The sequence below is a fragment of the Centrocercus urophasianus genome, unplaced genomic scaffold (assembly GCF_019232065.1).
Source record: "Centrocercus urophasianus isolate 14NV4802_14NV808 unplaced genomic scaffold, USGS_Curo_1.0 seq_9, whole genome shotgun sequence".
NCBI lineage: Eukaryota > Metazoa > Chordata > Aves > Galliformes > Phasianidae > Centrocercus > Centrocercus urophasianus.
Genome location: NW_024885532.1, coordinates 40,263,593 through 40,290,038, shown reverse-complemented (window position 1 = coordinate 40,290,038; position 26,446 = coordinate 40,263,593). Strand labels below are relative to the sequence as shown.

General features: G+C 42.5%; 1 protein-coding gene across 1 annotated transcript in view; it reads left to right on the top strand.

Moving 5' to 3' along the window:
* Nucleotides 1-449: 449 nt before the first annotated feature.
* CEP295 (centrosomal protein 295) overlaps nt 450-26,446 on the top strand; it is a 52,087-nt gene continuing 26,090 nt past the window's right edge. The window contains exons 1-11 of the mRNA XM_042838729.1: nt 450-502; nt 1,610-1,715; nt 11,530-11,764; nt 13,971-14,104; nt 16,120-16,320; nt 17,486-17,610; nt 18,359-18,452; nt 20,358-20,471; nt 21,575-21,715; nt 23,641-23,824; nt 25,510-25,677. Coding sequence (XP_042694663.1) covers nt 450-502; nt 1,610-1,715; nt 11,530-11,764; nt 13,971-14,104; nt 16,120-16,320; nt 17,486-17,610; nt 18,359-18,452; nt 20,358-20,471; nt 21,575-21,715; nt 23,641-23,824; nt 25,510-25,677 — 1,555 coding nt within the window. The remainder of the gene's footprint in view (nt 503-1,609; nt 1,716-11,529; nt 11,765-13,970; nt 14,105-16,119; nt 16,321-17,485; nt 17,611-18,358; nt 18,453-20,357; nt 20,472-21,574; nt 21,716-23,640; nt 23,825-25,509; nt 25,678-26,446) is intronic.

The window sequence follows — 26,446 nt, the reverse complement described above, 5'->3', positions numbered from 1 at the left end:
TGGAAATGGACAACAGTCTCTGGAGTTCTGTAGAAATCTGAACAGATTTAGTTTTCTGACTCAGAGTTGGCCTTGGCAACTTCAGCTTAATTGGTTTTCTTGTTGACTTTTACCCTTGGAAGGTGTTTCAAATGAGAAACAATTTCTGAATAAGTAAGTGTTTTATTTCCTATTTTGATTTTCAAAACTTAAACATCAAGAGTATCAAACTCAGTTGGAATATTAATCTCAGCAGAGGAGATTCCATGTAAATTTACATCTGTATGGTGTCACTGGTGTCAATGAATCATTACATACAAGCTGGACCTAATGTTGGTTCTGATGCATTAAAAGCAGTTTTTCTGCCTGCAGATTCAGTATTATTTCATCTCAAATACTCAAAACTTGGTTACACTCACCTTCTTTAAGCCTCTCACCTAATTTCAAGGAGGAATTAGAACACTTACGGAATGGCTCAGCCGCAGCAAGGGGCCGCCCTGTGCAGTCATTGCCCGTTCAGCCGGTGAGTGCCACTCAAACATGGAAATTAAGGAGTAGGACTTAGACTTGTTTGGAATCTCTGTCCTGATCCTCAGTGTAAGGCTGGATTTCAGCTCTTGTTCCCAAACCTGCAGTGAGTAAACAACTGCTGACAGCTAACCATTTTTAGAATGCATACAATAGAAATGAGTAGAAAACGTGAGAGTTGTATTTGTGTTTTCAAGCTGTACCGCCTCACAACTAATGCTGTTGCCACCACTTACTCTGAAATGAACAGATATTTTGCAAAAAGGTTTTCAATTTTTGCAGCAAAGCGTGGACCCCTCATTTCTGCACGCAGTCTGGAGGAGTCGGTACACTCCCACTTCACTCCAGACCTCAAACGCAGTCAGGTAGTGCAAGGGCCCTGGAATAGCTGCAAATTGAAAGTGAATTCTGGGTATTCATATGTAAATGAAAGTAACTGATGTCCCATTGTGCTTTTGCTTTCAAAAATTGAAAAAAAAAAAAAGGAAAAAAACCCTCCATAATAAAGTATTTGCATATAAAAAGGCTTTTAACTCACATTCTTTGCTCATTGGCAATCTTCAGAAGCTCATTATTCCTCCCTGCTGTTAAAGTTACCTGGAAAAAACATTCACATTGCTGGTCAGATGGAATTTCATAAACAATAATTTCTTTTTCATTTATTTCCATAGGATGCAAAGCTGGACACAGGGCTATTATTTCTAGGCACAAAGTGGAAGAACAGTGTAAGATTCTGTTTCTGTCCCTGTTTGTTTTCAGATGGCCCTGGCTCAAGATATAGACGTGCCATTTATCATCACCATACTCACCATGCCTGGATGTGTTTAAGAACCGTTTGGATGTGGTGCTCAGGGATGTGATTTAGCGAAGGGTTGTGAGTTAGGGTAGTATGGTTAGTATGGTTGGGTTGTGGTTGGACTCGATGATCTTGAAGGTCTTTTCCAACCTGAGCGATTCTATGATTCTATGATTCAGTAGAAAGTCTTACTGTGAGGGAGAAGGAAGCATTGATGCGTTGAGTTTTTAATGCTGAGCGTGCAGCTGTGTGACAGGATAGCTGCAAGCAAATGGCTTCAGCTTCATTTCTGTATTACTTCTACAGGTGTAAATTTGGAATAACTCCAGGAAATCAGCGGAGTTACAGTGCTAATTCCAATGTTGCTTCCTCATCTGTGAAAGAGGTCAATGGCATTCTCCTCTCTCCAGGGGTTTGACAAGGATATTTAGGGAATGTTGACTCTTCGTTGTGTAAAATGCTACTACGCTGTTAGTGCAGAATTTGTACTGTACAGCTGAAAGAAACTGTACTGTACAGCTGAAAGAGACAGCACGCAAGGTATTCATGCTCAGCCCACTCTGCTAAAGAGCCATCATAATATCTTGGCTTTCATTATAGCACCTTGTGCGATTTTTCCATGACTGCTCTCATTATAAAAAGAAATATGGCCTGTTATATTGGGAAAGCATCCAGGTGCATATAAATAAATGAACAGCAAAACATTACTAAGTGTAAAATATGCATACATCCTCTGCTGTGCTGTTCGTTTGTGACAAGTCAAAGAGAACGTCCTAAGTTTAAAATCAGCATCTCTCATTCTGCAAAGCAATTTGTTGTTATACACCTACGGTGAGGAGGAATAAAATACACGTGGGCAAAACAGTGGTCCAAAAGTTAATGATTGCCAGGAGTGACCTGCAGCTTTCAGGCAATCCTTTGAACATTTCCTGTCTTGTTATTCCTGTATATAAACGAGAACCTTCTTTGTAAGAAGTAGTGAGGGTACCAGACATGAAAGCCCTGGCATATACCTATCCAATGCAAACTAGAATGTAACTTTAATTCTTAAAAAAACTAGCAATTGACAAAGTGATCACAGAATCACAGAATCATAAAATGGCCAGGGTTGGAAGGGATCTCAAGGATCCTGATCCAACACCCCCCCCTCCCCCTGCCAAAGGCAGGGCCACCAACCTCCCCATTTAATACCAGACCAGGCTGCCCAGGGCCCCATCCAACCTGGCCTTGAACACCTCCAGGGACGGGGCATCCACAACCTCTCCGGGCAGCTGTTCCAGCACCTCACCACTCTCATAGTAAAGAACTTCCCCCTGACATCCAACCTAAATCTTCCCTCCTTCAACTTAAAACCATTTCCCCTTGTCCTGCTGTTATCTACAGTTGTAAAGATTTGATGTTGTGAAACTGTCACAAAGTAACTGGGAGCAAGGAAAACTGCAATAACAATGCTTTGCACTTCAGTTCTCAATGCACTTTACAAAAAATAACTGTACTGTTCCTATTTTGCAAGTTTGGAAAGTGATGCCACTTGAGCAAGTGCATTGTCAGAATAAAGTGGATGGAGAATGATGTGGGGGAAGATCACACAGGGAAGAGCAGAGTGGGAGTGAGGCCACCACTTCCGGAGGCCATCCCACAGAGCTGCTCCCATTACTGCTGTTGCCGTGGAAAAGCTGGCCTGCCAAACAACCATAGAGGTGCTACATAAAATTCCACCCCCTGATTAGAGAACCCCTCCTTGTGAATCACTTTCTTAAGTGTTTGGATCTCCTTTCTCCTTCCAAATGACAATATTTAAACAGGATCTCAAGCTGGCTTGTACAATTATGCTGTGATAGCAGCATTGCTACTGGTTCCACATTGTCAGAGTGCTTAGAGTGGTCTCATCGATGTGATATAAGAAAGACAAGCTAAAGCATGCTTTGTTGCAAAAATATCTGCGATAAGAAACAAAGGTATTACAACAAATGCTGAAAATTACACACTGGGAAGAGATTTTCTTTCCAAAATCAGGTGCTTGGATATCCACATGATAAAAGAAAAAGAAGCCACAATATTTCCTATAACAATTTAATGTTGGAAATAAATTAATCAAGTGATTTTTCCTGTAGCCTCTATGAACTGGCAATAGCACTGGTTTGGACAACCTGTCCTGAAAAAGAGCTCATTATAACTAATTGGATTGTATTGTATGATAAAATTATGAATTTTATGTCCAATTAGAAAAATACTCAGTGGTGCTCATTACTTGATTCCAGTGGTGGATGTCTGCCAGGATACATGTAACTAAAATGTGCATTTGGGTTAGGTTAATAGATTTTGAGAGCAGAATCAGCTCTGACAACAGAGAAGTCATCTATTAGAAGCAGTAACTCAGAGATCACAGCAAAACTGCTTGTTAAAAAAAATCATAAATTTGGGAAAACATCAACGTTTATGGAAATTTATTATGTCTGATTTAAACAGATGACTTAGCAGAAGAGGTGAGGATTTCTTAAAAGCTTGTGACTTGACCACAGTGAATCAAAATGATTGAACACATGTCTTAAAGTACAAAATACAGCTTATATCTTTCCCTACAGTCAAAAGCAAAGACAAAATAGACACTTAAATGATGCACAGGTGAACTCAAGAGCACCTATATATGCACTGCTCACAATTATAGAATCATACAATCACAAGATCACCAAGGTTGGAAAAGATCTCCAAGATCATCCAGTCCAACTGTCCACCTAACACAGTATTTCCCACTAAACAGTGTCCCTTAGTACAGCATCTCCATGTGTCTTGAACACCTCCAGGGGCAGTGACTGCACCACCTCCACCAGCTCCTAACCACTCTTTCAGAGAAGAAATTTTTCCTAATATCCAACCTCAGCCTCCTCGGAGCAACTTGAGGCCATTCCCTCTAGTTCTGTCACTAGTTAAGCAAGAGGCTGACCCCCATCTTGCCATAATCTCCTTTCAGGCAGTTGTAGAGAGTGATAAGGTCTCCCAGAGCCTCCTCTTCTCCAGACTGAACAATCCCAGTTCCCTCAGCGCACCCCGTAAAACTCCCGCTCCTGTTCCTCACAGCTTTGTAGTCTTTTTCTGGACACACACCAGGGCCTCAATGTCTTTCTAGTAGTGAGGGCCCAAAACTGAACACAGCAGTCGAGGTGCAGCCTCACCAGGGTGGAGTACATTCAGAACAAAATTAAAAAATTGAGGATTGAAAACTGATTGAACTTCCACCCCTAGACAGTGGCACAAAAAAGTCCGTGCCAGTAATGAGCGAAGTATCCCCAAGGTCAATACTGGATCCAGTCCCGTTCAACATCTTTGTTAATGATCTGGATGAAGGAGGTAGAGTGCACCCTCAGTAATCCCAGACATGACACAGAACGGGGAGGAGTGGCTGGTTCACCAGAGGGCTGTGCAGACGTCGAGAGAAACCTTGACATGCTGAAGAGGTAGGCAGGCAGGAACTCTTGAAGTTCAGCAAGAACTGCAGAGTCCAACATGTGGGGAGGGACAACCACAGGTAGCAGAACATGTGGAGTACACCCAGCTGGAAAGCTGCTCTGCAGAAAAGGGCCTGGAGGTCCTGGAGGGCACCAACTTGAACACCAGCCAGCAGTGTGGCCTTGCTGCTAAGAAGGCTGATGTTGTATAATTCTGTCTCATTTATCACAAAACAACATTTATTTAATGTGGTATAAAATCTAGCTTTGAGCAGAGGACTGAGCAATAGACTTACACACAATGACAAATGCTGATTGGCCTCGTGTGCATAAAATTTAACCTTGGTCATTCTCCTTCATCCAAAATATAATGCTGTCTGGCACTGATTCATGCCTAGCTGCTCTTTGCTACCTGCAATGGAATGAGCTGTCTGACCAGCCAACCCAGTCTGTGTGAGAGGAAGCTGATAGATGGCATGCAATAGGGCTTTATTTGTTCCTCAGTATGTGTTTATCCTGCATCACAGAATATCTATTTGTCAAATATTAATTGAATTCTCCAACATTTGACATATTTGCATAACTATTATGAAATGAGGCATTATCTCTCTTGGCATTATATGCATTTCCCTTAGACGGTGTCTCTTTGATCCATTAATCAAGTTTCCTGTATCCTCCCTCTGAAGCTTAATTGCACACATCCTACAGAACCCACTCACAAAGAAAGAAATTAGCTCTATGTAAATCTAAGGTTATTACTTTGCATCTATAAACGTGAAATGATTAAACTATCCTCTAAAAAGGACAGCAATAAAGTTATAGACGAGCAACAATCACTTAAGGAAGCAGACTGCAGTAATTTTATTGGGCCGGTGGGAAAGAATAGTTTTCCTTTGCCAAGGACATTACAGGAGCAAATAATACTGCTGTCCTTGTCTTTCTCCACTACTGCTTCAGTCCCCTTTAATGATTTCATTGTTACTTTATTATCAGAAATAAAATGTCTGATCCAACAGAAGCCTCCAGTTGTGAGGCTGCTGTAGGATCACATGGGTTGGTACATCAGTTTCCCATGCAGCTCCTAGGCATTACTGAGCACTCAATGTATGAGCCAGGGATGTCAGAACACTTACAGGCAGCCACTTAAAGTCAAAGCTGCAGCTACCTAGCACTGCTTGATAGAAACTGCTGTCACAAGGAATACACCTTCAATCCACTCTCTCACACCTGCAGGAAGATGCTTTTCAGGAAATATACCCTTGTCCTCAGTTGGCTACTAAACATAGAAATCCACATTTTCATAAAAAAAGTTGGTCAAAGTTCCCTTTTTCCCCCTAATAGGAGCAGACAGTAGGAACAGCGCTTTGGTGATTACAGCCCTTGCAGAGGGAGCAGATTGAATGTTTTTCCATGCAGCTCAGAGCCATATTTCGCAGAGATGTACTAACCATCAGGTATATCTCTTTCTAGGAAAGGAAGCCGGTGAGGATTGTCTGCCTCTTCCTGTGAATCCATGCCACTGTGCCTGAAATATATATACTATTCATTTTGCCATGGTGAGATTGAGCAGCTGACTCTGAAATCAGGTTCTTCTGACAAAACATGGAAAATGGGAGGTCTGGTCTCTAGTCATCTCTTCTGCCCAACAAGTGTTGTTAGCATTGCTGACATCAGAACAACTTGAGCATGTAAAAGCAAGACTAGAAGTCTGTGGACTTTTAGGATTAAAAAATTCTAATTTCTTCAGCAGTTTAGCAAGGCAGACCTGGATCTGGAGCTCAGTTGCATTTATCAGATTGAGCCCTAAGAGACTAAGCTGAGAATACCTGCTCTAAAATCTATGATCGCCCAGAAAACAAACTCAGACTCCAGTTTGCCAAGCTAGCATCTAAGTCATGAACCAGCTTCTCTTACAGATTTTCCTCTCTCAGGTGATGCTAAACTTACCTCAGTCACTAGAGATGCTTTGTTCCTTGATCTCTCCTTGGATCCTCTAATATTTAGCAAAGAATCATCTCCCTGTCTGTAGAGATGTTGGTTTCCATTACAAAGAAAAAAACAGAAGCAAGAAGAACCAATCTAACACTGTTACAAATTCACTGCTTTCTTTAAAATACTACTTCACTGACTCGCAGTTTTTTTCCAGGTCTCTCATCCTGGTGTAAACCCATTCTCATGCCTTGTAAATTTTTCTTTACCAAGCTTGACTTTTTAAGGTTCTCTTTGAGACATATTCCTTCCATAAAGCCTTTTAATGACTCCATCTACAGAATCAGTTTCTTTCTACTAAAGAAAACATCAAAGATAATTTGTGATAGGATGGTAACTTGGTATATCGCAGGGCTGTCTGATCATATAGTCTGTTTGATTCAGACTGTGGGCCTTGATCAAACCAGGATCAACTCTTTTCTCCATGAACATTTTGTTGGTATTTCATAAAGAATACCACAGTACTTTAATGGATATCTGAGGATAATGACAGGTACGTTTTTGAGAGGAACCCATATTCTGTATCTCACTCTATTTCAGCCGGTGCGGAAGATGCCAGTGATGGCAGAAACCAGCAGCTGGGAAATGCAGCACCCTGCAAACAGCTTTCATTGACCTATGTGTAAATGACTACTGAGACATTTAAAGTATTCTGATTGGATCCTTTCATCACTTATTAAATTGGCCAAAGCTGAACATTTATTCTTCTTTTTCCTTCTAATATCATCCAGAACCTTTAATGTGTTCCTTGACAATTTGTAGACCTAAAGCCTTCAGAATGTTCTTATATTAATTTTATTGCTCACCATACAGCATTTGGATGCTCTTCTGAGAGAATACGAGGCTTGTGAAGACACTTTTCAATATACACTTAATGTGCTGGACAATGCCAAGGGAAAATTCATGCCAAAAGGCATTATCCAGTTTCTGATTCCCTTTGCTAGTCTTCCTACTTACAACAAACACAAGCAATCAAATGGAGAAGGTAAATAGTATCAAGCAAGTCAGTTTAGGTTGGAGAAATAGTAGTGGCTTTTGTTTTATTTAGTTTTCTTTTATCCTGCAGCATCTTTCTAATGATTAGAAGCTGCATGTGGGGAATCTATACAGGCATTGTTTTAGTATGGCACTAGAATGCGTAACTCTGCAGCCTCTCCTGCATGACAAGGAACATAATAATGAAAGTTACTCTTCCTCAACTGTCAAGAAAATTTATTTCAAAAATTTATTTCAAAATCAGTCTCGGGCAGAGACTGTTGTAGGCTGTGCCTGCATGGGCTGCGCACACTGTATTAGTCAGTCTCTATAATGAAGATCAGCTTTTTCTTTTTGTTAGGAACCATCTGTCTTTGCAAAGTTTACATATAAAAACTGCACTTAATTCAAACTGTTTAACAAAAACACATTGTGATTTTGAGACCGTATTAACTGGAAGATTGCAAACCTTTGTAAAACCACATCCTGTTAGTTCCTGGTAGTCATGATAATTAGATATTTGTTGTTAAGTGCTAAAAAAGATGAAACAGCATGACAGAAGTAATCACAGATCAAAACAAAATGAACCATAGGGAAACATTTAAGAGCATATGATAACATGCTATGTGACACCGAGGAATGCTGAATGCAGGGAATAGCCAATTCAAACTGAGTGAAGCTCTCCTTTTATTCAGACACTTCAGTAATCAGCAAGAAGGAGACAAGAAACAAAAAACTGCATTACCAACTAATGAGGTGTTGAGCTCTCGGGTGGGGTGTGAGGGGGAGGAGTGTCTGAATACCACACTTTCTTTAGAGCTCTTCTTTCAGAGTTTATCAAGGAGAACACTGAATTCTTGCAGAGTGCCAAGTCCTGCCAAGGGTGAGCTGTCAGGTGGTTGTACTGTTCCATTAGCAGATCTCAGAAAACCTTTTCTGCTAAAAGGGCAGGAAAGCCTGCAAAGACCATCCTTCCCGCATAAGAGTGAGGGATATAGCAGCCAGCAAAGAATCATAGAATCCTAGAATCACCAAGGTTGGAAAAGACCTAAAAGATCACCCAGTCCAACCGTTCACCTATTCCCAATAGCTCCCACTAAACCATGTCCCTCAACACAACATCCAGTCTTTCCTTGAACACCCCCAGGGTCGGTGACTCCACCACCTCCCTTGGGAGTCCATTCCAGTGCCTGACCACCTTTTCTGAAAAGTAATACTTCCTAATGTCCAGCCTGAATCTCCCCTGCCGTAGCTTGAACGTATCTGTGCCAGCATCCCTTGCTGTAGTTCATAGGTTGGTCAAACAAATGCTCTCTGCAGTGCGGAAGTATGGATGGTCTTGCTCTTCAAAGCCATATTCCAAGATAGCTGACGGCCTGTCCTGGAAATAAATTCAGATTTCCCCCTAACTATTTTGCAAAGTTGTAGCTAACTCTTCTAACTACATTTCTTTACCCATAGGAGAAATATGACTGGTGGTTGAACTTTATGGGAACTATTATCTCCAGTTTCATATGCACGCAGCTGTCCATATCACTGCATCACTACACAGCTTGTATAAAGGGAACAAGCATACTTCCAAAGAGGAAAGAATTAACATCAGCCTGTAATACTGTAATTCAAACAGGTGTATTAAAACATGGAAAGCATTACCATATTAAAATAGCTGCTAAATCTCTGTTTTTAAGTATATGTATGGAAATTAAGGGACAGCAGAAATAATTCTGAAGTATGTTGACTAGAAAACACCTTTGAAATAAAGTTCTTATCCAGTACACGTAGGCTTCACAACTTTTTTCTCTTCTTCTAGAGCATATATTTGACCTCTTTCACATCTTATAAGAGAGCTATAAAATCTATAATCTCATTTACTCTCTTAATAGACTGTCTTCAATTTTTTTTTTACCTGCTGACCTGCAGGATAAAGCTATTTAGAAGAGCTGTTATTGTGGAGAGCACTGCAAATGAAAATGCTGAAGGACAAAAAAATCCAATAAGGAGACTGGAAAATACATTTGGAAGGACACTGCTTAAGTTTAATGTATTCAATACGCATACTGTGAAACATCTGGTTGTCTTTAAGGTACAATCAGGTATTAACTTTGTAACCAGCTATTACAGCCAATAGTTCGCAGCAAGTTGCTTCATAGAAAGCAAATGATCTCCCTAAATGATCCCATAGCACTCAAGTCTTTGAATAAGAAGGTGATTCAGCACTGTATGACAGCTGTGTAATCTCTTCTTCCTAAGCAACTTGGAATTCCTATTCCTATTTGGAACAGGCTGCCCAGAGATGGTGGAATCACTGTCCCTGGAGGTGTTCAAGAGCCGTGGAGATGTGGCACGGAGGGACATGGTGTGTGGGCATGGTGGGCTGATGGTTGGACATGGTGGTCTTAGTGACCTTTTCCAACCTTAATGCTTCTACTCTTATGTCTTTTGTTTTGCAGTCCTTTAATTTTCAGTGTTTCATGTGCAGCCATGCATCCACATACACCAATACCACGTAAGTTTTATAAAGTAATCTTAGCCCTGCTGACATTGGTCCTGTAGGGCACAGTACAGTGGGTTACTATGCTGGTTAGCTGGTAGTAAAAAGTTACTTTTTCCTATCTCTAGAGAAAACAGCTACAGAAACCAGTCATATTTCATACTAGCATTTAAAGGGGTCCTAAAGCATAGATAGGGAAAAAGTCTTTATCAGGGAGAGCAGGGTTAAGAAAATGACTTCAAACTAAAAGAGGGGAGATTCAGGATAGATATGAGGGGAAATTCTTCACTTTGAGGGCACTGATGCCCTGGCACAGCTGCCCAGAGAGCTGTGGTACCCACCACTGGAGGAGCTTAAGGCCAGGCTGGATGGGCCCTGGGCAGCCTGAGCTGATGGGGGCAACCAGCCCATGGCAGGGGTTGGAGCTGGGTGGGCTTTGAGGTCCCCTCCAATCCAAGCCATTCTGTGACTGTGATTTCAGCATAAGATAGCAGATTGCCTCCTGCACCCAACGTTACAAGCGTTTCTGCTTGTACTAGAAGCAGAAGCCCAGGCCCTGAGGAAATATTCAATGCAAAGAAGCCCTCTAGCACAGTCTCTCGTTCCTCCCTGTCAGTAACGAGCTCTGGCTGTTCCTCACAAACCAAGGCTGCCGGACGCACTCCCAGCTCTCCCAGCTCAAACTCAGCCCAGCACGCTTCCCAGGCACGCTGAGGTAAGCCATGAAGCAGTGTGGTCCTCCTGCCTGCCCCCCTCATCCCTGCCACCTCGGGCTGAGCCAGCATGCACAGTGCCACACACTGAACCCCTGCAGAGACACAGAACTCTGGGCACAAACCCCTCTGACACCGAGGAGCCACCATGTCTTCAGTCTGGAGGAGGTTCAGGGGAGACCTTATTGCTCTCTGTAACCACCTGAAGGGACGTTGCAGTGAGCTGGGGGTCGGCCTCTTCTCTCGTGTAACTGGTGATAGCACTAGAGGGAATGGCTTCAGGCTGCGCCAGGGGAGATTCAGGCTGGATGTTAGGAAATACTGCTTTTCTGAAAGAGTGGTCAGGCGCTGTAATGGGCTGCCCAGGAAGGTGGTGGAGTCACCAATCCTGGAGGTGTTCAAGGAACGTTTGGATTCTGTATTGAGGGACATGGCGTAGAGAGAACTATTGGTGATGGGAGGATGGTTGGATTGGATGATCTTAGGTCTTTCCCAACCTTGATGTTTCTGTGATTCTGTCGAACACCCGCACTGCTGCCCAACCCCTGGGGAGAGGCTGCGCGGTGCAAGGTACGGCGCCACAGCGCATGCGCACCGCCAGCCTTCACGTAGCGTCTCGGCGAGCGAGAAGTGGAGAGCAGGGAATTGCGCGTGCGCAGAGCCCGAGACTCGCCGGGCCTCTCGGTTTCCCGCCGCGCTCGCTCTGATTGGTTGCTGGCTGTGTCGCGGGAGGTGGGAGCTGTGGGCCGTTGGGCCCTGAGGCGGTGTGGGGCTGTGCCGTACTGTGCCTTTCTTTTCTTTTTTTCTTCTCGTCGGTTCTCTCCAGCCGTCTTGTCCCCGGCTCCAGGTGATCAGGGAGGGCTCCGGGCAGGGCTCTCTAACGGGGGGTGGTTCTCCCATTAATCCTGACGTTTTTCGGCCCTGGAGGAGGGTTGGTGTGAGGGGCTGAGGGGCGGGAGGCGTTCGCGAGCAGCCTGCCTTAGTTCGGTTTGCTGCGTGCTTCCCCGCTGCTTTCTGCCCAGTCAGGGCTGTGCTGGTGGGTTGGTCAGCAGAGGGTGAACGTTCCCGTCAGTGTCCCTTTACTTTTTGTTGCTGTGTGACAAAAGGCAGCAGAGGGGCAGTCTGACAAAATGGTGTCTGATATGGAAGTGTGGATGAAGCAGAGGTGTGTCACTGAATTCCTCCATGTGGAAAATATGGCACCCATGGGCATTCATTGGTGCTTGCTGAACCTTTTATGGAGATCAAACAGTAGATGCCAGCACAGTGAGGCATTGGTTGGTGCATTTCAGCAGTGGCAACACTGGGTCACCTCTACTCGCGCGGGTTTTTATGAGCGTGGCATGCAGGCTCTTGTTGATCACTGATGAAAATACACAGTTAATGGTGGTGATTGTGTTGAAAAATAGTGTTTTGTAGATGAGAGTTTGCTCTATCAAATTGCGCTTTTTGTACTGATTGTAGTTTCTGTGGAAATAACAGGAGGCGTTATTTTTGGAGCAACTTATGTGTATGCAGTTCAATTCCTCTTTACTCATTGAGGCCCAGGCAAAGCCAGAGAGTTGGAGACCCATGGGCTGGGGGCTGATCTGCTGGAAGAGGGCTCTGAGGAGAAGGATCTGGGTGTCCTGGTGAGCCATGAGCCATCACTGTGCGCTGGTGGCCAAGGCAAATGTGTCCTAGGGTACATCAAAAAGAGCTTGGCCAGTTGAGGGAGGTAATCCTTACCTTTTACTCTGCCTTGGTGAGGCCACATTTGGAGAGGTATCCAGTGCTGGGCTCCCCAGTTCAAGAAAGGCAGAGATAATTTAGAGTCCAGAGGAAGGCTGCAAAGGTGAAAATGGGCCTGGAGCGTGTCCTGTATGAGGAAAGGCTGAACAATCTGGGGCTGTTCTGCCTGAAGAAGGCTGAGAGGAGATTTTATCACTGTTTATAAATACCTAAAGAGCAGGAGTCAAGTGGATGGGGTGAGGCTCTTTGCAGTGGTGCTTGGTAACAGGACAAGGGGAAATGGGCTAAAGCTGGAACACAGGAAGTTCCAGGTAAACGTGAAGAATTTTAGTTTGAGGGTGATGGAGCAGTAGAACAGGCTGCCCAGGTGGTGGAGTCTCCTTTTCTGCAGATATTCATGACTTGTCTGGACACTTCACTGTGCAAACTGCTCTAGGGAACCTGCTTTAGCAGTGAGGTGGAATCAGTGATCTCCAGAGGTCCCTTCTAACTCCTGTGATTCTGTGAAACTTCTGATTTGTTCCTCAGCAGCTGAATAAGGGACAGCTGGCAGGAACCACAAACTTTTGTCCCTTTTTATCCTGTACTGAACTTGAAAACTTTGGGCTGCAGTCGGCTATGTGAACAGTCTTTGATTCTTACATCTCGCTATTGTTATGCTAATAATTCAGTATAAGTCAATATAAGATGTGACCTGGAACGGGCTGCCCAGGGAGGTTGTGGATGCCCCGTCCTTGGACGTGTTCAAGGCCAGGTTGGACGGGGTCCTGGGCAACCTGATCTGAATGTGTGTGTTTGGTGGCCCTGCTAGGCAGGGGGGTTGGAACTACATGATCCTTGAGGTCCCTTCCAACCCAGGTGATTCTGTGATTCTGTGACCAGCCCACTTTAACTGTGTGGTGAGGGTTGTGATAACTTGGCTTCCAAGGAGTGGAATGGTGCTTGTTATTCACTTTCAGGTGTGACTTTTTAATGCATGGTGTAGTTTGTGAAAGTAATACTGTTGCAGCATTTGCTACATAGAGTCACTGAACCAAAGGAGCTGGAAGGGACTTTTGGGGATCATGAAGTCCAGCTCCCCTTGTAAAGCAGGTTCCCTATGGGAGATTGTGTGACAGAATAGTTCATGGAACTGCTGTTTGTGGCTGGCAGAGCTGTTGGATGCAAATGGAACAGGCATGAACAGTTGTAGCTCATATTCTTAGTACCCCGATAGTTTTGTAAGATTATGGTAATATATTGTTTGTTTTTTTTCCTACCTTATAGCTATCTTAACTTGTGTCACTTATACCCAAATCTCTATTTTCTCTGTTATCCTTTAGAAATCGGTTATTTTGTGTTTCTGAAGATGAAGAGGAAAGCATCAAAAGTTGGGAAACTGAGGCTTAGTCCTAATGAAGAAACCATGCTTCTGAAAGAGGAATATGAAAGAAGAAGAAAGCTGAGGCTGCAGCAAGTATGCTTCCATTTTTGCAAGTTGTCTGTTTCAAAATGGAAAAGTTTTATTTCATATAAGCTAGCTTCTTCACTGTAATAATATTAGGCTTAGATTTAGCTTATGAATTATTTTCCATTGCCACGTTTATTTACAAGTATGTGTATATTTCTATTGTGGGTACCTTCTCAGTTTGTTACATTCACGTGGGCCTCTGTTCCAGAACTACTGCTTCCGTGACAACTGCACTGTGGTTTTGTGTCTGTGTTTGTTGGCAGTCAGCATGCAGATCTCTCTTCTTCTGACGTTTCACATAGCGGAGCACAAATAAGCCAGCTGAGGCAAATCCAGACCTGAACAGCTTTCCACTTGATCAACTGTTATGATTTGTTATGATTAGCTGGCGACCTGTTTCAAGTGGTGTCCCCTAGGGGTCGGTGCTGGGGCCCATCCTGTTTAATATCTTCATTGATGACTTAGATGAAGGGATTGAGTGTATCCTGAGTAAGTCTGCAGATGACACCAAGTTGGGAGGTGGTGTCGATCTGCCTGAAGGTAGGGAGGCCCTGCAGAGGGATCTAGATAAGCTGGATCGCTGAGCCGAGGTGAATGGGATGAGGTTCAACAAGGCCAAGTGCCGGGTCCTGCACTTTGGCCACAACAACCCCAGCAGTGCTACAGGCTTGGGGATGAGTGGCTGGGTGAGTGTGAAGAGGAAAGGGACCTGGGGGTGCTGGTTGATGCTCGGCTGAACATGAGCTGACAGTGTGCCCAGGTGGCCAAGAGGGCCAACAGCATCCTGGCCTGCGTTAGAAATGGTGTGGCCAGCAGGAGCAGGGAGGTGATCATCCCCCTGTACTCAGCACTGGTGAGGCTGCACCTCGAGTACTGTGTTCAGTTTTGGGCCCCTCACTACAAGAAAGACATTGAGGCCCTGCAACGTGTCCAGAGAAGGGCAAAGAAACTGGTGAGGGGTCTGGAGCACAAGACTTACGAGGAGAGGCTGAGGGAGCTGGGATTGATTGTTCAGCCTGGAGAAGAGGAGGCTCAGGGGAGACCTCGTTGCACTCCACAACTTTCTGAAGGGAGGTTGTGGTGTGAAAGGGTCTGGCCTCTTCTCCCAGGCAAATAGTAGGACCCAAGGAAACGGCCAGAAGTTATACCAGAGGAGGTTGGACATTAGGAGAAACTTTTTCTGTCAGAGGGTGGTCAGGCACTGGAATGGCTGCCCAGGGAGGTGGTGGAGTTGCCGTCCCTGGCAGTGTTCAAGAGGTGCTTGGATGAGGAGCTACGAGACCTGATTTAGTAGCTTGTGGTAGTGGGAGTGGGAGGGTGGTTGGACCAGATGATCTTGCAGGTCGTTTCCAACCTTGTGATTCTATGATTCTATGATGTCACAGTTCTTGATGCTTTAAATATTGCTCCTTTTAGAATTGAATGCCTGTTCATTGTCTTATTTTCTTCATTTTTGTTATGCTGTGCTGCTGTAAGGGCACAGGGCTATTTCCTTTCTTAAAAATATATTTCTTTCCTTCCCCAGCCTTCCTCTGCTGTCCTGTACAAGCTGTCTCAGTCTTTCCTACCTTCAAAAATCATATACACTAACATTATCTAAGATGACTTTTCTTGCATGTACTCCAGAGAAGAGAGTTTTACTGACAAAGGTGGAGAACAAACTTAGTAAACAAGCTTGAATTGGGCAGTACAGTTCTGAGTTTCTTTAGAGTGCGTTGTGTTGTGTGAAGTCTTTAAATTATTGCATTGTACTTTGAGTATGAAGGCTGTACCAGGCAGTTTTTGCATTTTGTATGTCTGTTGTTTGTTCACTTTATGCTCTTAATGAAGATTAAATTTAGAATACATTATTCATTTTGGAAAAGGCTAATAGCACGTTTAAGTCATTTTCTGGATAGATTTTTAATGTAAAAGTAAATAAGTGGAAGGATACAAAAGTGGGGTGTGTTGTGGAAATACTTGTTAAAAAACATACTGCACCCTTTAATGTTACTGACAAGACACGACTTCTGTTTCTGCAGGTTAGAGAGCAACAGAAGTATATATCCTTGCAGATAAGACAGAAAGTAAAGCAGAGGAGGGAAGAGAAGCTACATCAATTAGAGGAGGCACTGAGAGCTGAATGGCAGAAAGCACAAGAGGAGAAGATGAAGGCTTTAGAAAAACTGTTTTTATCAAGCTTAAGAGCTGTTGGTGAGGGTCACCGACAAGCCAAGGAGAATGTAAGTAAACAGCTTGATGTTGTTGTCATAGAAATACTCAATGTTCTAGAAGTACTGAGATTGCCTGTTTCTTGGTTGGTTTGTTGTTTTTTGTTTGTTTGTTTTAATATTCCTGGTCTTCGAGTCTGAGGAGTGAAGAATGGAATGTTTACTTTGGCAGATATTTATCCATGAGGCTGTGCTTGGTGAGAAGGAATGTGACTTTCTGTTGGGAAAGATTTAGAGCAACACTGCTGCTGGTGGGAGATCCTTATTCTCTGTTTGGGCGTAGATAACCCATTGAATTACTTTTAGAAGCCTGTTGGAGTCTGTAGGTTTTGTGTATATTTTTTCCAGGGGTTTTGTACAACTTTCTGTGTTTGGAAAATGAAATGTCCCAGCAAACCAATCTGCTGCAGCTTTTGCTGTGCAATCTCCTGAATTATGTGTATGTGATCTAACCTTTGTTAGCATGGCAGTGCATGTTAGATAACCGTGGTACTTGACTGCAGTGCACGTGGTGAGTTGTTGTCTCAGATGTGCCACTCACTGCCTAACCTGTCTTTACCATCTCGCAGTTTCCTTTCTATGCGTAAGAAGTCAAATTCCATTTTTTTTTATTCACTTCTTTAGACCTCCAGCCATAAGTACTGTTAAGGGCTTCAGAGGCTTTTGCACAGGCTGCAGACTGTGTTGCTTTTCCATTCTGCAGCTGTGAACTAAACTGTCTTTGTTTCAAAATTCTGTGTAGACTCAGTTTGAGGGACTGCTGAGGTGGCTGGGTGAAAAATCCATAGATTTACACTGATACGTAATTGTTTTAGTTAATGGCCAAGAGGCAGTAAGGTGCTTTATCTTCACAGATTAATCAGCATTACTAAGATGTGCAGGTATGTTTATATTACTGTTGTTACGAGGAGATTAAGAGAGATGCTAAGATTTCCAAATCAGTATTTGGTTACATTGGCTGAGGCAAATTTTCTGCTGTTGGCAGCAGACAAAAGGAGAATAGAGAAGATAGCAGAGGAGAAAAAGTGATTACTGAGAGAATTTTTACTCTAATATGGTGGGGAAGAATTTCAGGTTTCTGGTTCCTACTAAAGTATTTAATTTTGAACTTGATACTGATAGTATGAGAAGTAAATAAAATTGTGTGTTAAATGCTTGCAATATCCTTATTGTTAAGGAACCTGATTTAGAAGCTCTGGCAAAGCAAGCAGAGGAAAGGAAGCAAAGAGCAGAGAAGAGACATAAGAAAGCACTGAAAGAGCAGAAGTTGCAGAAAGAGAAATTGCTTCGTGAACAAGCCCGGTATGCAGCAGTTGTTTAGTTTCATGAAGCACAGAGTGTATTTCAATGGTGTTACATGGTGAAAGGCAAAATTCCTAATGTTTGGAGCTGTTCAGTTTTGAAATATTATGGATTATTGTGTTCAAGTGTGGTTGTGGACAGACTTTTAAGTTTTGATAACATTTGTAGTTTTACATCCAAGACTGAAGTGCCAGCTATACCAGCAGACCTGATCCGCTCTTGGAGGCCAGGCAGCCCTTCAGCTCACTGTGTGCCCGCGGTTGGCAGGCAGCTGTCCAGTGACACGCAGCCTGTGTGCTCAGGTCGGTCACCATGGGAAGTTACTCACCTGAAAAAAGGACCTGTTGCATTTGACACAGCCCAAACCTGAGCTGGCATGACAAGTGAACCCCAAGAATGTATTCCTGGGGATAGCTGAGCTTGAGTAGAGCTGACCTACTGATTCAATGCTTAGCTTTGTTGAGCAATTAAAATATGTGGCAGCGATGTGGGGTGTTCTGAAAACAGAAGTGAAAAGTGCGATTTGGCTTTGATCTCAAGAAACATGTATGTTACTGACATTTTTGCATTACTTCACAAGGTTAATTTTTCAGTGCTGTCTTTGAGATCTGTTGACTTTGCTGTATGCTTGCTTATTCTTGGCAGTTAAATGGAATGATTGATAAAGATTTTTGGTTTGCTTTTTATTCTGCTCAGTGCTGTCATTGGTTCTTAAATCATTTTCTTTCTCTCTTCCTTTATTTGCAAGACGAATAGATGCACGTAAGCACGCCCTGGATGTGGAAAGAGAAAGAGCAGCCAGAGTTGCAAACCTGCCACCTCCTCCTCCACATCCTCTTGAGGTGTGTATCTGTGATGGTGTAGTGCATCATTGCAGGATACCATATCAATACAGTGCTCCATTGCTCTGACTCCTCACAGTGGGATATCTGAAATTGCTGTTTTCATACTGCGAGGAGAGTGGTTTGGTGATAATCAAGAAAGTCAATGAATTATGTATTAACAGACCTCCAATCTTCAGTACTTGTTCTGGTTTCTTATCTCTTGTTCGTGTGGATTTTATTTCTCGTAGTCAGGAGATGTCTTTATGGCTGATGTGTGCTTTGAATATCATTGTAATTTTGTTTTCATTTAAAAGTTGTGGTGACTCTGTAATTTATCCCAGTATGCACATACTGCCTCACTTGTCTGTCATGGTGATGAGTGTCATGGACTCGTAGGATGGCTTGGGTTGGAAGGGACCTTAAGGATCGTGCTGGCAGGGTTGCCACCTGCTAGATCAGGCTGCTCAGCAGTAAGCATTGTGTTTTGTTTTCTTCTGCCTTATTTGCTGTGTTTATTATTGTCTTTCTTCTGTTTCTTGCAGGGAATACAAAAAGTATGGTAAGCTGTTGAATTTTGATAGAAAAATAATAACTCGGGGCTAAAAGCAGTGGTTTTATTCTGTGCTGTACCTTTTAGGGGAATGACTTTGCGTCTCCTTCATGCTTCTTTTGAGTTCAAATATATTCTGAATACGTGTAGAAGTCACAGTAGAACTGCAGATCTGAACTACGGAAAAAACATGCTGTGCTTTTTCATTGTGTAGTTAACTTTTGAGGTAAATTTACTAACAGAACTCTTAGAATACAGAATTCGTTAATACAGAGTTTGTTGCCTAACACATTGTGACCTTTCAGACCATCACATTCAGTAATATTCAGACCACAGACAAGAAAATAAAGAATTTGGGTATTTACTGAGGAAAGACTAATCTAGTCTCTCTCAGAGCCACTGCAATGAGAGCTTTTTCCCAGCTCCACTCAGCACACGAGGTATAGGTTTGTGTCTTGAAAGATAGGGAACTGATGCATCTGGAGAAACTGAGTAAGGACTGATCCTCACTGTTTTCAGAATGATTAAAGGAAGGGATACTTACATACCTTTATTTGTACCCTTTACTGCATACTCCTGTGCAGATCTTATTTGCTGTCCAGCATTTTCTTACTGTAAAAGTTGACTGTGTGTGGGTTAAAGCAAGTGTTGGAGTGATAGAAAGTGTCTGGGGTTATTCCTTGTGGAATTACCTCATTTCTTTCCCACTGAAAGCATTGGTCTGAGCCAAATAAGAGGAGATCTGGTTGCTCAGTGTTCAGAATGTCTTTCAGATAAGAGTTGACATGTGGTTGTATTCCTAAAACATTAAAAAAATCTTGGTGCTGTTTGTGTGAACACTTTTCAATGAGGTTATGGAAAATGCTCTTTCTCCTGGCTGTCTAACAAACTGAACGTAATGGACTGAGTTCTATATACAGAGTCTGTACTTGAGAAAGGCTGTTTTACCATTATGTGTAATGATATTGTGGGTCTGAGGTTGCCCTGTATGCAGGTGGACGTGGCAGCTGTTGCGTGGGGTTTGTGTTGGAGCATTAAAGCCCAAGCACTTCTGAACTAAGCTGATGCTCTTGAAGGAGGAAGGCGCAGCTCCGTGATGAATGCCAACGTCTGTGGAGGAGTTTGCTGCGTGCTGATAGATGCTCTCAGTTATTAAGCTTTCTAAGTATTCTTTATGCTGATATGGTTTTTTTAAATTATTAAATGTATGTAAGGAGTGAAATGACAATGTTTTCTGGAGATAATTTTCTGTTTTTTAATTTTTTGCTTTTGTTTGACACTAATTTAAAAAGTGCGGAGCTCATTTCTCTTTCATTTAGCTGCTTTGCCAGAGGAAGCTGTTCTTTATGGCTTATCTGTACTTTTCTTTCTAGAATCTGGAAGTGAAGAAGATTGCTGCCATGAAGGCCCACGGTGCTGGCAAATTTTCTGTTACACGTTACCACATTTCAGAACCTTATGCAGACAGAGAAATGGATGCACAACAGGTGATTAACTCCCCAGTGTTTGTGATATACACTGCCACCTTTCTTTCTTTGTACTGCGTTCCGTATCTGGATATCACCTTAGCAATTAGGCTTCCATTTTAAGGCCTATGCTAAGTTAATTGTTGTCCTTGCCCTGCTTTTTCCTCTTCTCCTCTTTTAGCTGTGTACTCGCATTCTTTGCTTCACATTCGTGCTCAGATGTTCATGCATTCAACAGCTTTAACTTGGCAAAATCTGATTTGGGGAAAAGAATCTTGAATAGAGCTTTGCCAAATGAAAAGGTTTACTCAGGTTTACAGTACAATCCCAGACCAAAGTTAGATCAGAAGAGGAGAAGCTGGAAAAGTAAAAGATGGAGTAAGAACTCAGCTTTTAGGGGTGGTGATCTGTTGTTTGGCTTATCTGTGATGTGAGACCACAGTCTCAATTCCTGTTTGCTATCACCTTTGTTTAGATGGAGTTCTCTGGAGACTCATGAATTTTTGAGCATTCTCTCCAGTGGCGTTGTTCTTGTTCATGAGTTTTAAGACTAAATGATAAGAGCAGGTGCTTTAGTCTGAACTCTTGGAATTTTTGGAAAGCTCCAGAATGTTTATCTTTATAGCCTTGATTATTTGAAATTATTTTATTTTTTTTGATTTTCAGGTGTTACTGAGTTTGTACTTAAAACTTGCAGATTTTTTTCTGGTTTCTCAAATGAAAATGGAAACATTTCTGATCTTATTTAAAACCTTTAAACATACAGGTAGTGAATTTGTAATACTGATGGCATTATTTGTTTTTACCTGGTACTGTGGGAAAAATAATCACTGCAGTAAAAGATGGATGAATGATTGTCTCTATGGAGTTTGGAACTAGAATACTTTGATTCCTAACCCTTCTAAAATGTGCATGTTTGCTTTTTTTTTTTTTTCATTTGTATGAATATTGTTTGGTCCTGCTTGCAACTGAATGCTGTAAAGCCTTTGAAGGTGGTTCGTAGTGTGCTGTATGCTTTTTCTCTAAATCCCAAGTGTTTTTGCTACAGAATTACTCACTTAATGTTAAGTACACTTTAAACTACCAGAAGAACTCAGTGGACTAAACTAGTAATTGTCTGCCAGCCAGATGCTCGGTTGGCAGCCGAAGAGGAGGTGAAGCATTTGAAGGAGCTACACGAAGAGGCAGAGAGGGAGAGAAAAGAGCAGCTTGAAAAGGCGCATCTCAGAGGAAGTCATGCCCTGAAGAAGCTCCATTTGGCTCAGGTAGGCAAAGCAGACATCTAATGTCAGGTACCAGCACCTGTTTTTTTACTGCCAAAATGAGCAATGTTAAGAAAGCTGCAGGTCGGTATTTGCCAGAGCGGCTGCGGTTTCAAGAGGAAGATGTTTGGACTTAACAGGGTTTTCAGAATGCTTTCAAAACATGATCAAACTCAACTTGCTTATTTTAGCTGTCTGGAAGACTATAGGGTGATCTTTCACTAAGATAAATTGGAAATATATTTGGATGCAGAATAGACACTACAAGTCAGCTTTTCTTGGGCCATAGCTCTTCGTACCATTACAGTGTCTTTATTTGAAGTATTTGCTGTTTGTTTACATGCCGGCTGAGGTCAGGGGAATCCTCTGTGTCAGTTCAGTGGGAACTAGAAATTGAATTCTTGACTTTTAAATACATGATAGCATTGAAAAAAACACATTTCACATTTCAAGAACCTTGACAAAGTTGCTCTGCACTTCGTGACTTTTAGCTATGCCTGACTTTTTTGGTATAAAGGTGCTTCTGAGCTGAAATGCCTCATGAGTTAAGTGCTTGAAGTATTTGGATAATGAATCACAGAACTGGAAGAACACTGGTTTGAGTCCTCATTTCATCAACTGTTCCTACTGCCATTGTTTAAAAGCTTGTTTATGTTATAGCTATGTGAGATTGAGGAGAAAGCGTGTAATGATTTTGAATTATGTCCAGAATGATGGGTATCATTCTTCAAAGCACCTCTGAGAATGTCAGCCACCCTAAATCTCACTAATATCCTTTGAGAAAATTGGAATCTATAGACTCATTTTCAGTCCTTCTCCCTCCCTTACATTTTACAGTTCACTTTACATTTTAAAATAGTATTTAATGTATTCATTCAGGGTTTGGTGCTTCTCTCAGCCTTTCCTCACCTTTGCATCCTGTTCAGACAAGAGGTGTAAGGACCTTTTGCTACCCAATACAGTGGGAGGTGTGGATAACATGAACTTAATTCTCCCTCAGCTGCAAGGGCTGCTGAATAATGCTGTCTGCAGCACCAGCTGTGACCTGTTAGGAGAACTGCTTCTGCAATGAGAAGGCAAACACTCACATATAAATATGCACTTCTTGCAGAGCCTGCTTGTGAATTCTTGAGCTGCTTGCTTTTTTCTTTTTTGTTATTGATGTGAGCAGGTACAAATGTTCACAGTCTGTTTTCAAATCCACACTTGGATTCAGATGGGGTCTTTGCAGTACTCTTGCTATTAATCTGTTGCTGGCATAAAACCTGTTTCATTAAATGTGTACGTATGAGAGAAACTGTTAAATACGTGATTATATGCATGGTTCAGTATGTGGACATAACTTTTTGTTGTCAAATTCTACCCGAAGCTGACAAAAACCTTTAAGCTTCGTCGTGACTTCCTCATGGGATGTATCGAAGTATCTCAGATTCTCAGATTGTTTCTTCTTATTAAGAAGACGACTTCTTAAATTTTCAGCATTTTAACTTATAATGAATTTTTCCCCTTAACAAATTATAGATAAAACTTCAAAAATAGAAGATAGTTTTAATGTGACATTGAGCATCAAGAGTATTGGCTTGCTTAAAAGTAACAGTTACTGAAGTACAGACTAAAAAGTAGCTTATTAATGGAAGTACTCCTTTACTTTATACAACAGAAGAGTTAGTTCTGTTTAGGGAAGCCAGCCTGCAGTGTACCATCCCATACTTCGTTTTTTGCCAGATCTTCTAGGTTGGAAACGCTCTCATGTTTAAAGGTCAGGTATAGTCTTCTCCCAAGGAAGCACCTGCTTCCAAGAATAAGATTAATTTAATTCTAAACTCTTCAAGTTAACTTCATGGTAACCAAGTGGAAGTGTTTTATCAATCCTGACATACTGCTGTCTGAAAGTTAATGCTGAGTGCTCATCACCCCTTTACTTGAAGGATAGGGAAAGGCTACTGAAGGAACTGGAACAAATGCAGAGAATGGATCGAATGCGCAGAAGACAGATGGTAGCACAGATGCCACCTCAACTTTTTGTACCTGGATACAAACGCATGGAAATAAAAGAAGAGTGGCAGAAAGAATTGGAGTTTGCCTTTGAAGATATGTACAGTGAGGACAGAAGTGAGTAACCCATGGGAGGATGCTGAAATTCTGGCTGCCCAGAGATGCTGCTGCAGCCACGTGTTCCCAGGTGCAGCAAGTAGTGAGGCTGCACATTTTTTCCTGGTGGTATGCACACAAACAGTACGGATTGCTTCATCCTGTTTCCTGCTCTGTATGGGGCTGTGGGAAATACATCTGTACAGCACTGATCCCTCCAGCAGTTAGTTCTAGACACTGTCGACCCAGTAGCTGGTCCCTGCATCCCAGACCCACCCAGTTGCTGGCATCTGAACTTAGAAGATGCTGAGGCTCACAGCCCTACTCCAGCTTCTTGTGCTTAGACACCCTTGCTTACAGATATGCATGCACATACCTTATAGCACTCTCAGCACAGAATGGATACTCCACTACTTAAAGTTAGATGCTCATTCTGTCCAGTAGCTGATCACAGGCCTTGTAGCCTTCCGTTTACTCTGCAGTGTCCATAGATGCACCGCTGTGCTCAGTAGGTGCTATGGATCTCTCGGTAAGGTGGCTTTAAGTGCTCTTTCTACCCTGCTGGTGCTGGCTCCTTGGGCTCCCGAGTAGCTGCTTCTGGACATGTGAACTGCTGCTTCACTCCAGCTCTTGCTGTGCAGACATCACTGTTGTGCAAGCACGCATACGTTATCAATGCCAGCAGTAAGTGACCTTGGATCCTCTCGTCTCTAGTTCTGTCAAAGCCATGTATGGACTTATGCCAGCAAGTTCTTGGTTGAGCTTGTGACCCCACCATCCCCGTGTAGCTGGCAGGGATCTCCTGATCCTCCAGTGGCCAGCAGGCAGACCCTCTGGTCTCTCTGGTATCTGGCCCAGTCTTATGGCTGCTTTGATACTTGGCTTCCAAGCCCCTCGTTATTCTCAAGGACTAATCTGGCTTGCTATTTGCTAATCCTTGCATACTAATACGTATGTTTTGGTTCTGCTCTGGTCTCTGCTGCAGTTGCTGCCTGTTATGCACCCATACGCATGCATACAAAGTAGAGGGTTCCTCACTCACAAAAAATGGAATTTAGCGAAAAGACAGGTCAGAGCCTGTGCACCATCTGGCCTTTTCTAAAATTTATATATGTTTACTCCTCTGTTTCTACCCCAAAACTTGTTTCTTCTCAGTCTAACTTGATTCTTCCCTTTCTCCACCTTTGATTCTTTCCCTACATGTCCACAAGTCCACAACCCATTTATCTCTCTTAGGCAGTAGCCCCCTCAATCTGTACAGTGATCCTCAGAAAGCCTCTCTCATGGATTCATCTTCTGGGATTTTGCACCTGGACGATGGGATCAATGTCTGTCCCATGACAGCACTGTGAGCAGCCAGCTTAGGGTGCTTCTTTTCTCTGAAGAGGTTACTGGGCTCCACCTCTATTTACTGCTCTGCTTTTTGTGTGGAGGTAGAACTTTTACTTTATATCCTCTTACTTTGAATGACCTTGTTAGGGGAAATGACCTTGTTTTATGGGAAACCACAGGTCTGAATTAAAAAGATGGCTAATCTAAATGGCTTCAATTTTGAAAGTCTTCTGTTCTGGGGAGAAAAATAGTTGGAGTAAAACTGTTGTGAAACAAACTGTTGGTATTTTAACTTCTTAGGAACTTGTATAACTTGTGGTGTTTGCATTTTATTCTAATTAGTCACTTTTCTGTGTTTGTGTTCCTTTAATTAGAAATGAAAGGAGACTTGATTTTGCAGTTTGAACCACAGCCTTTGCCATCCCCTTCTGATAGATCTCAAGATAATGATCTCGATCTCTCTTTGGAGCAAGAATCTGTTTGTGACACTCAACAAGAATTGGAGCAGATGGTGGAGGAGAAGCTCCCTGCTGAATCAGAAAGTAAACTTCTAAACTCAGTCTTTCTTGTTTTACAGCAGAAGAGGTTGTGTGTTAGTATTAACTAAAATGTCTAAGTACTAAAATTCCATAATGAATATGAAGTGTTTTAAAGTTAAGTGATTTATGATGCTTACCACTGATGATGAATATTCTGACATACAAGTTTGAAGTAGAAATTACTTTTTCTAATACACTTCAGTTCATTAGAATACTGAGATTATAATAGCTGCAAGAACAGTAATGTTAGCTGTAGTGTTTTCTATACAACTATTGCAAATGATGAGATGGCACAGGTATATGAGATATTAGCCAAGTGAATAGTGAAATTTGCTTTAGCTTGACTTCATGCGAAAGTCTACTTACTGTGTACATCCTTTATGCTCTGTGTTGTGCTCGAGTTGCTTCATTTTGTGCGTAGGCCACACTAGTGGCACGTGTGCATGGCATGAGCAGAATAACTGAACAAGAGATGTGCTACTGAATATTGCTGCACGGCGAGCATTTCTGCCACGTCGCTTTGTTGGCACTCAACATTTCTGGGGCTGTGATGCATTCATTGTGTTGCCAGTTCTACTACAAAGGGAGGGCAGGGAAGTACAAGTATTGCTGCTGGTTTCTGCAGCAGTGTAGTCTGTAAGGAATCTGGTTCTGAAATGCTGCAACCCTCTTGTTATTGCATCCTGAGACACATTGCTGCTTCTGTCTTGCAAGGAGGAGAAGATACTTAAGCTTTGAGACTTGATAATGTAGTTAGTTATTCAGCTGTGTA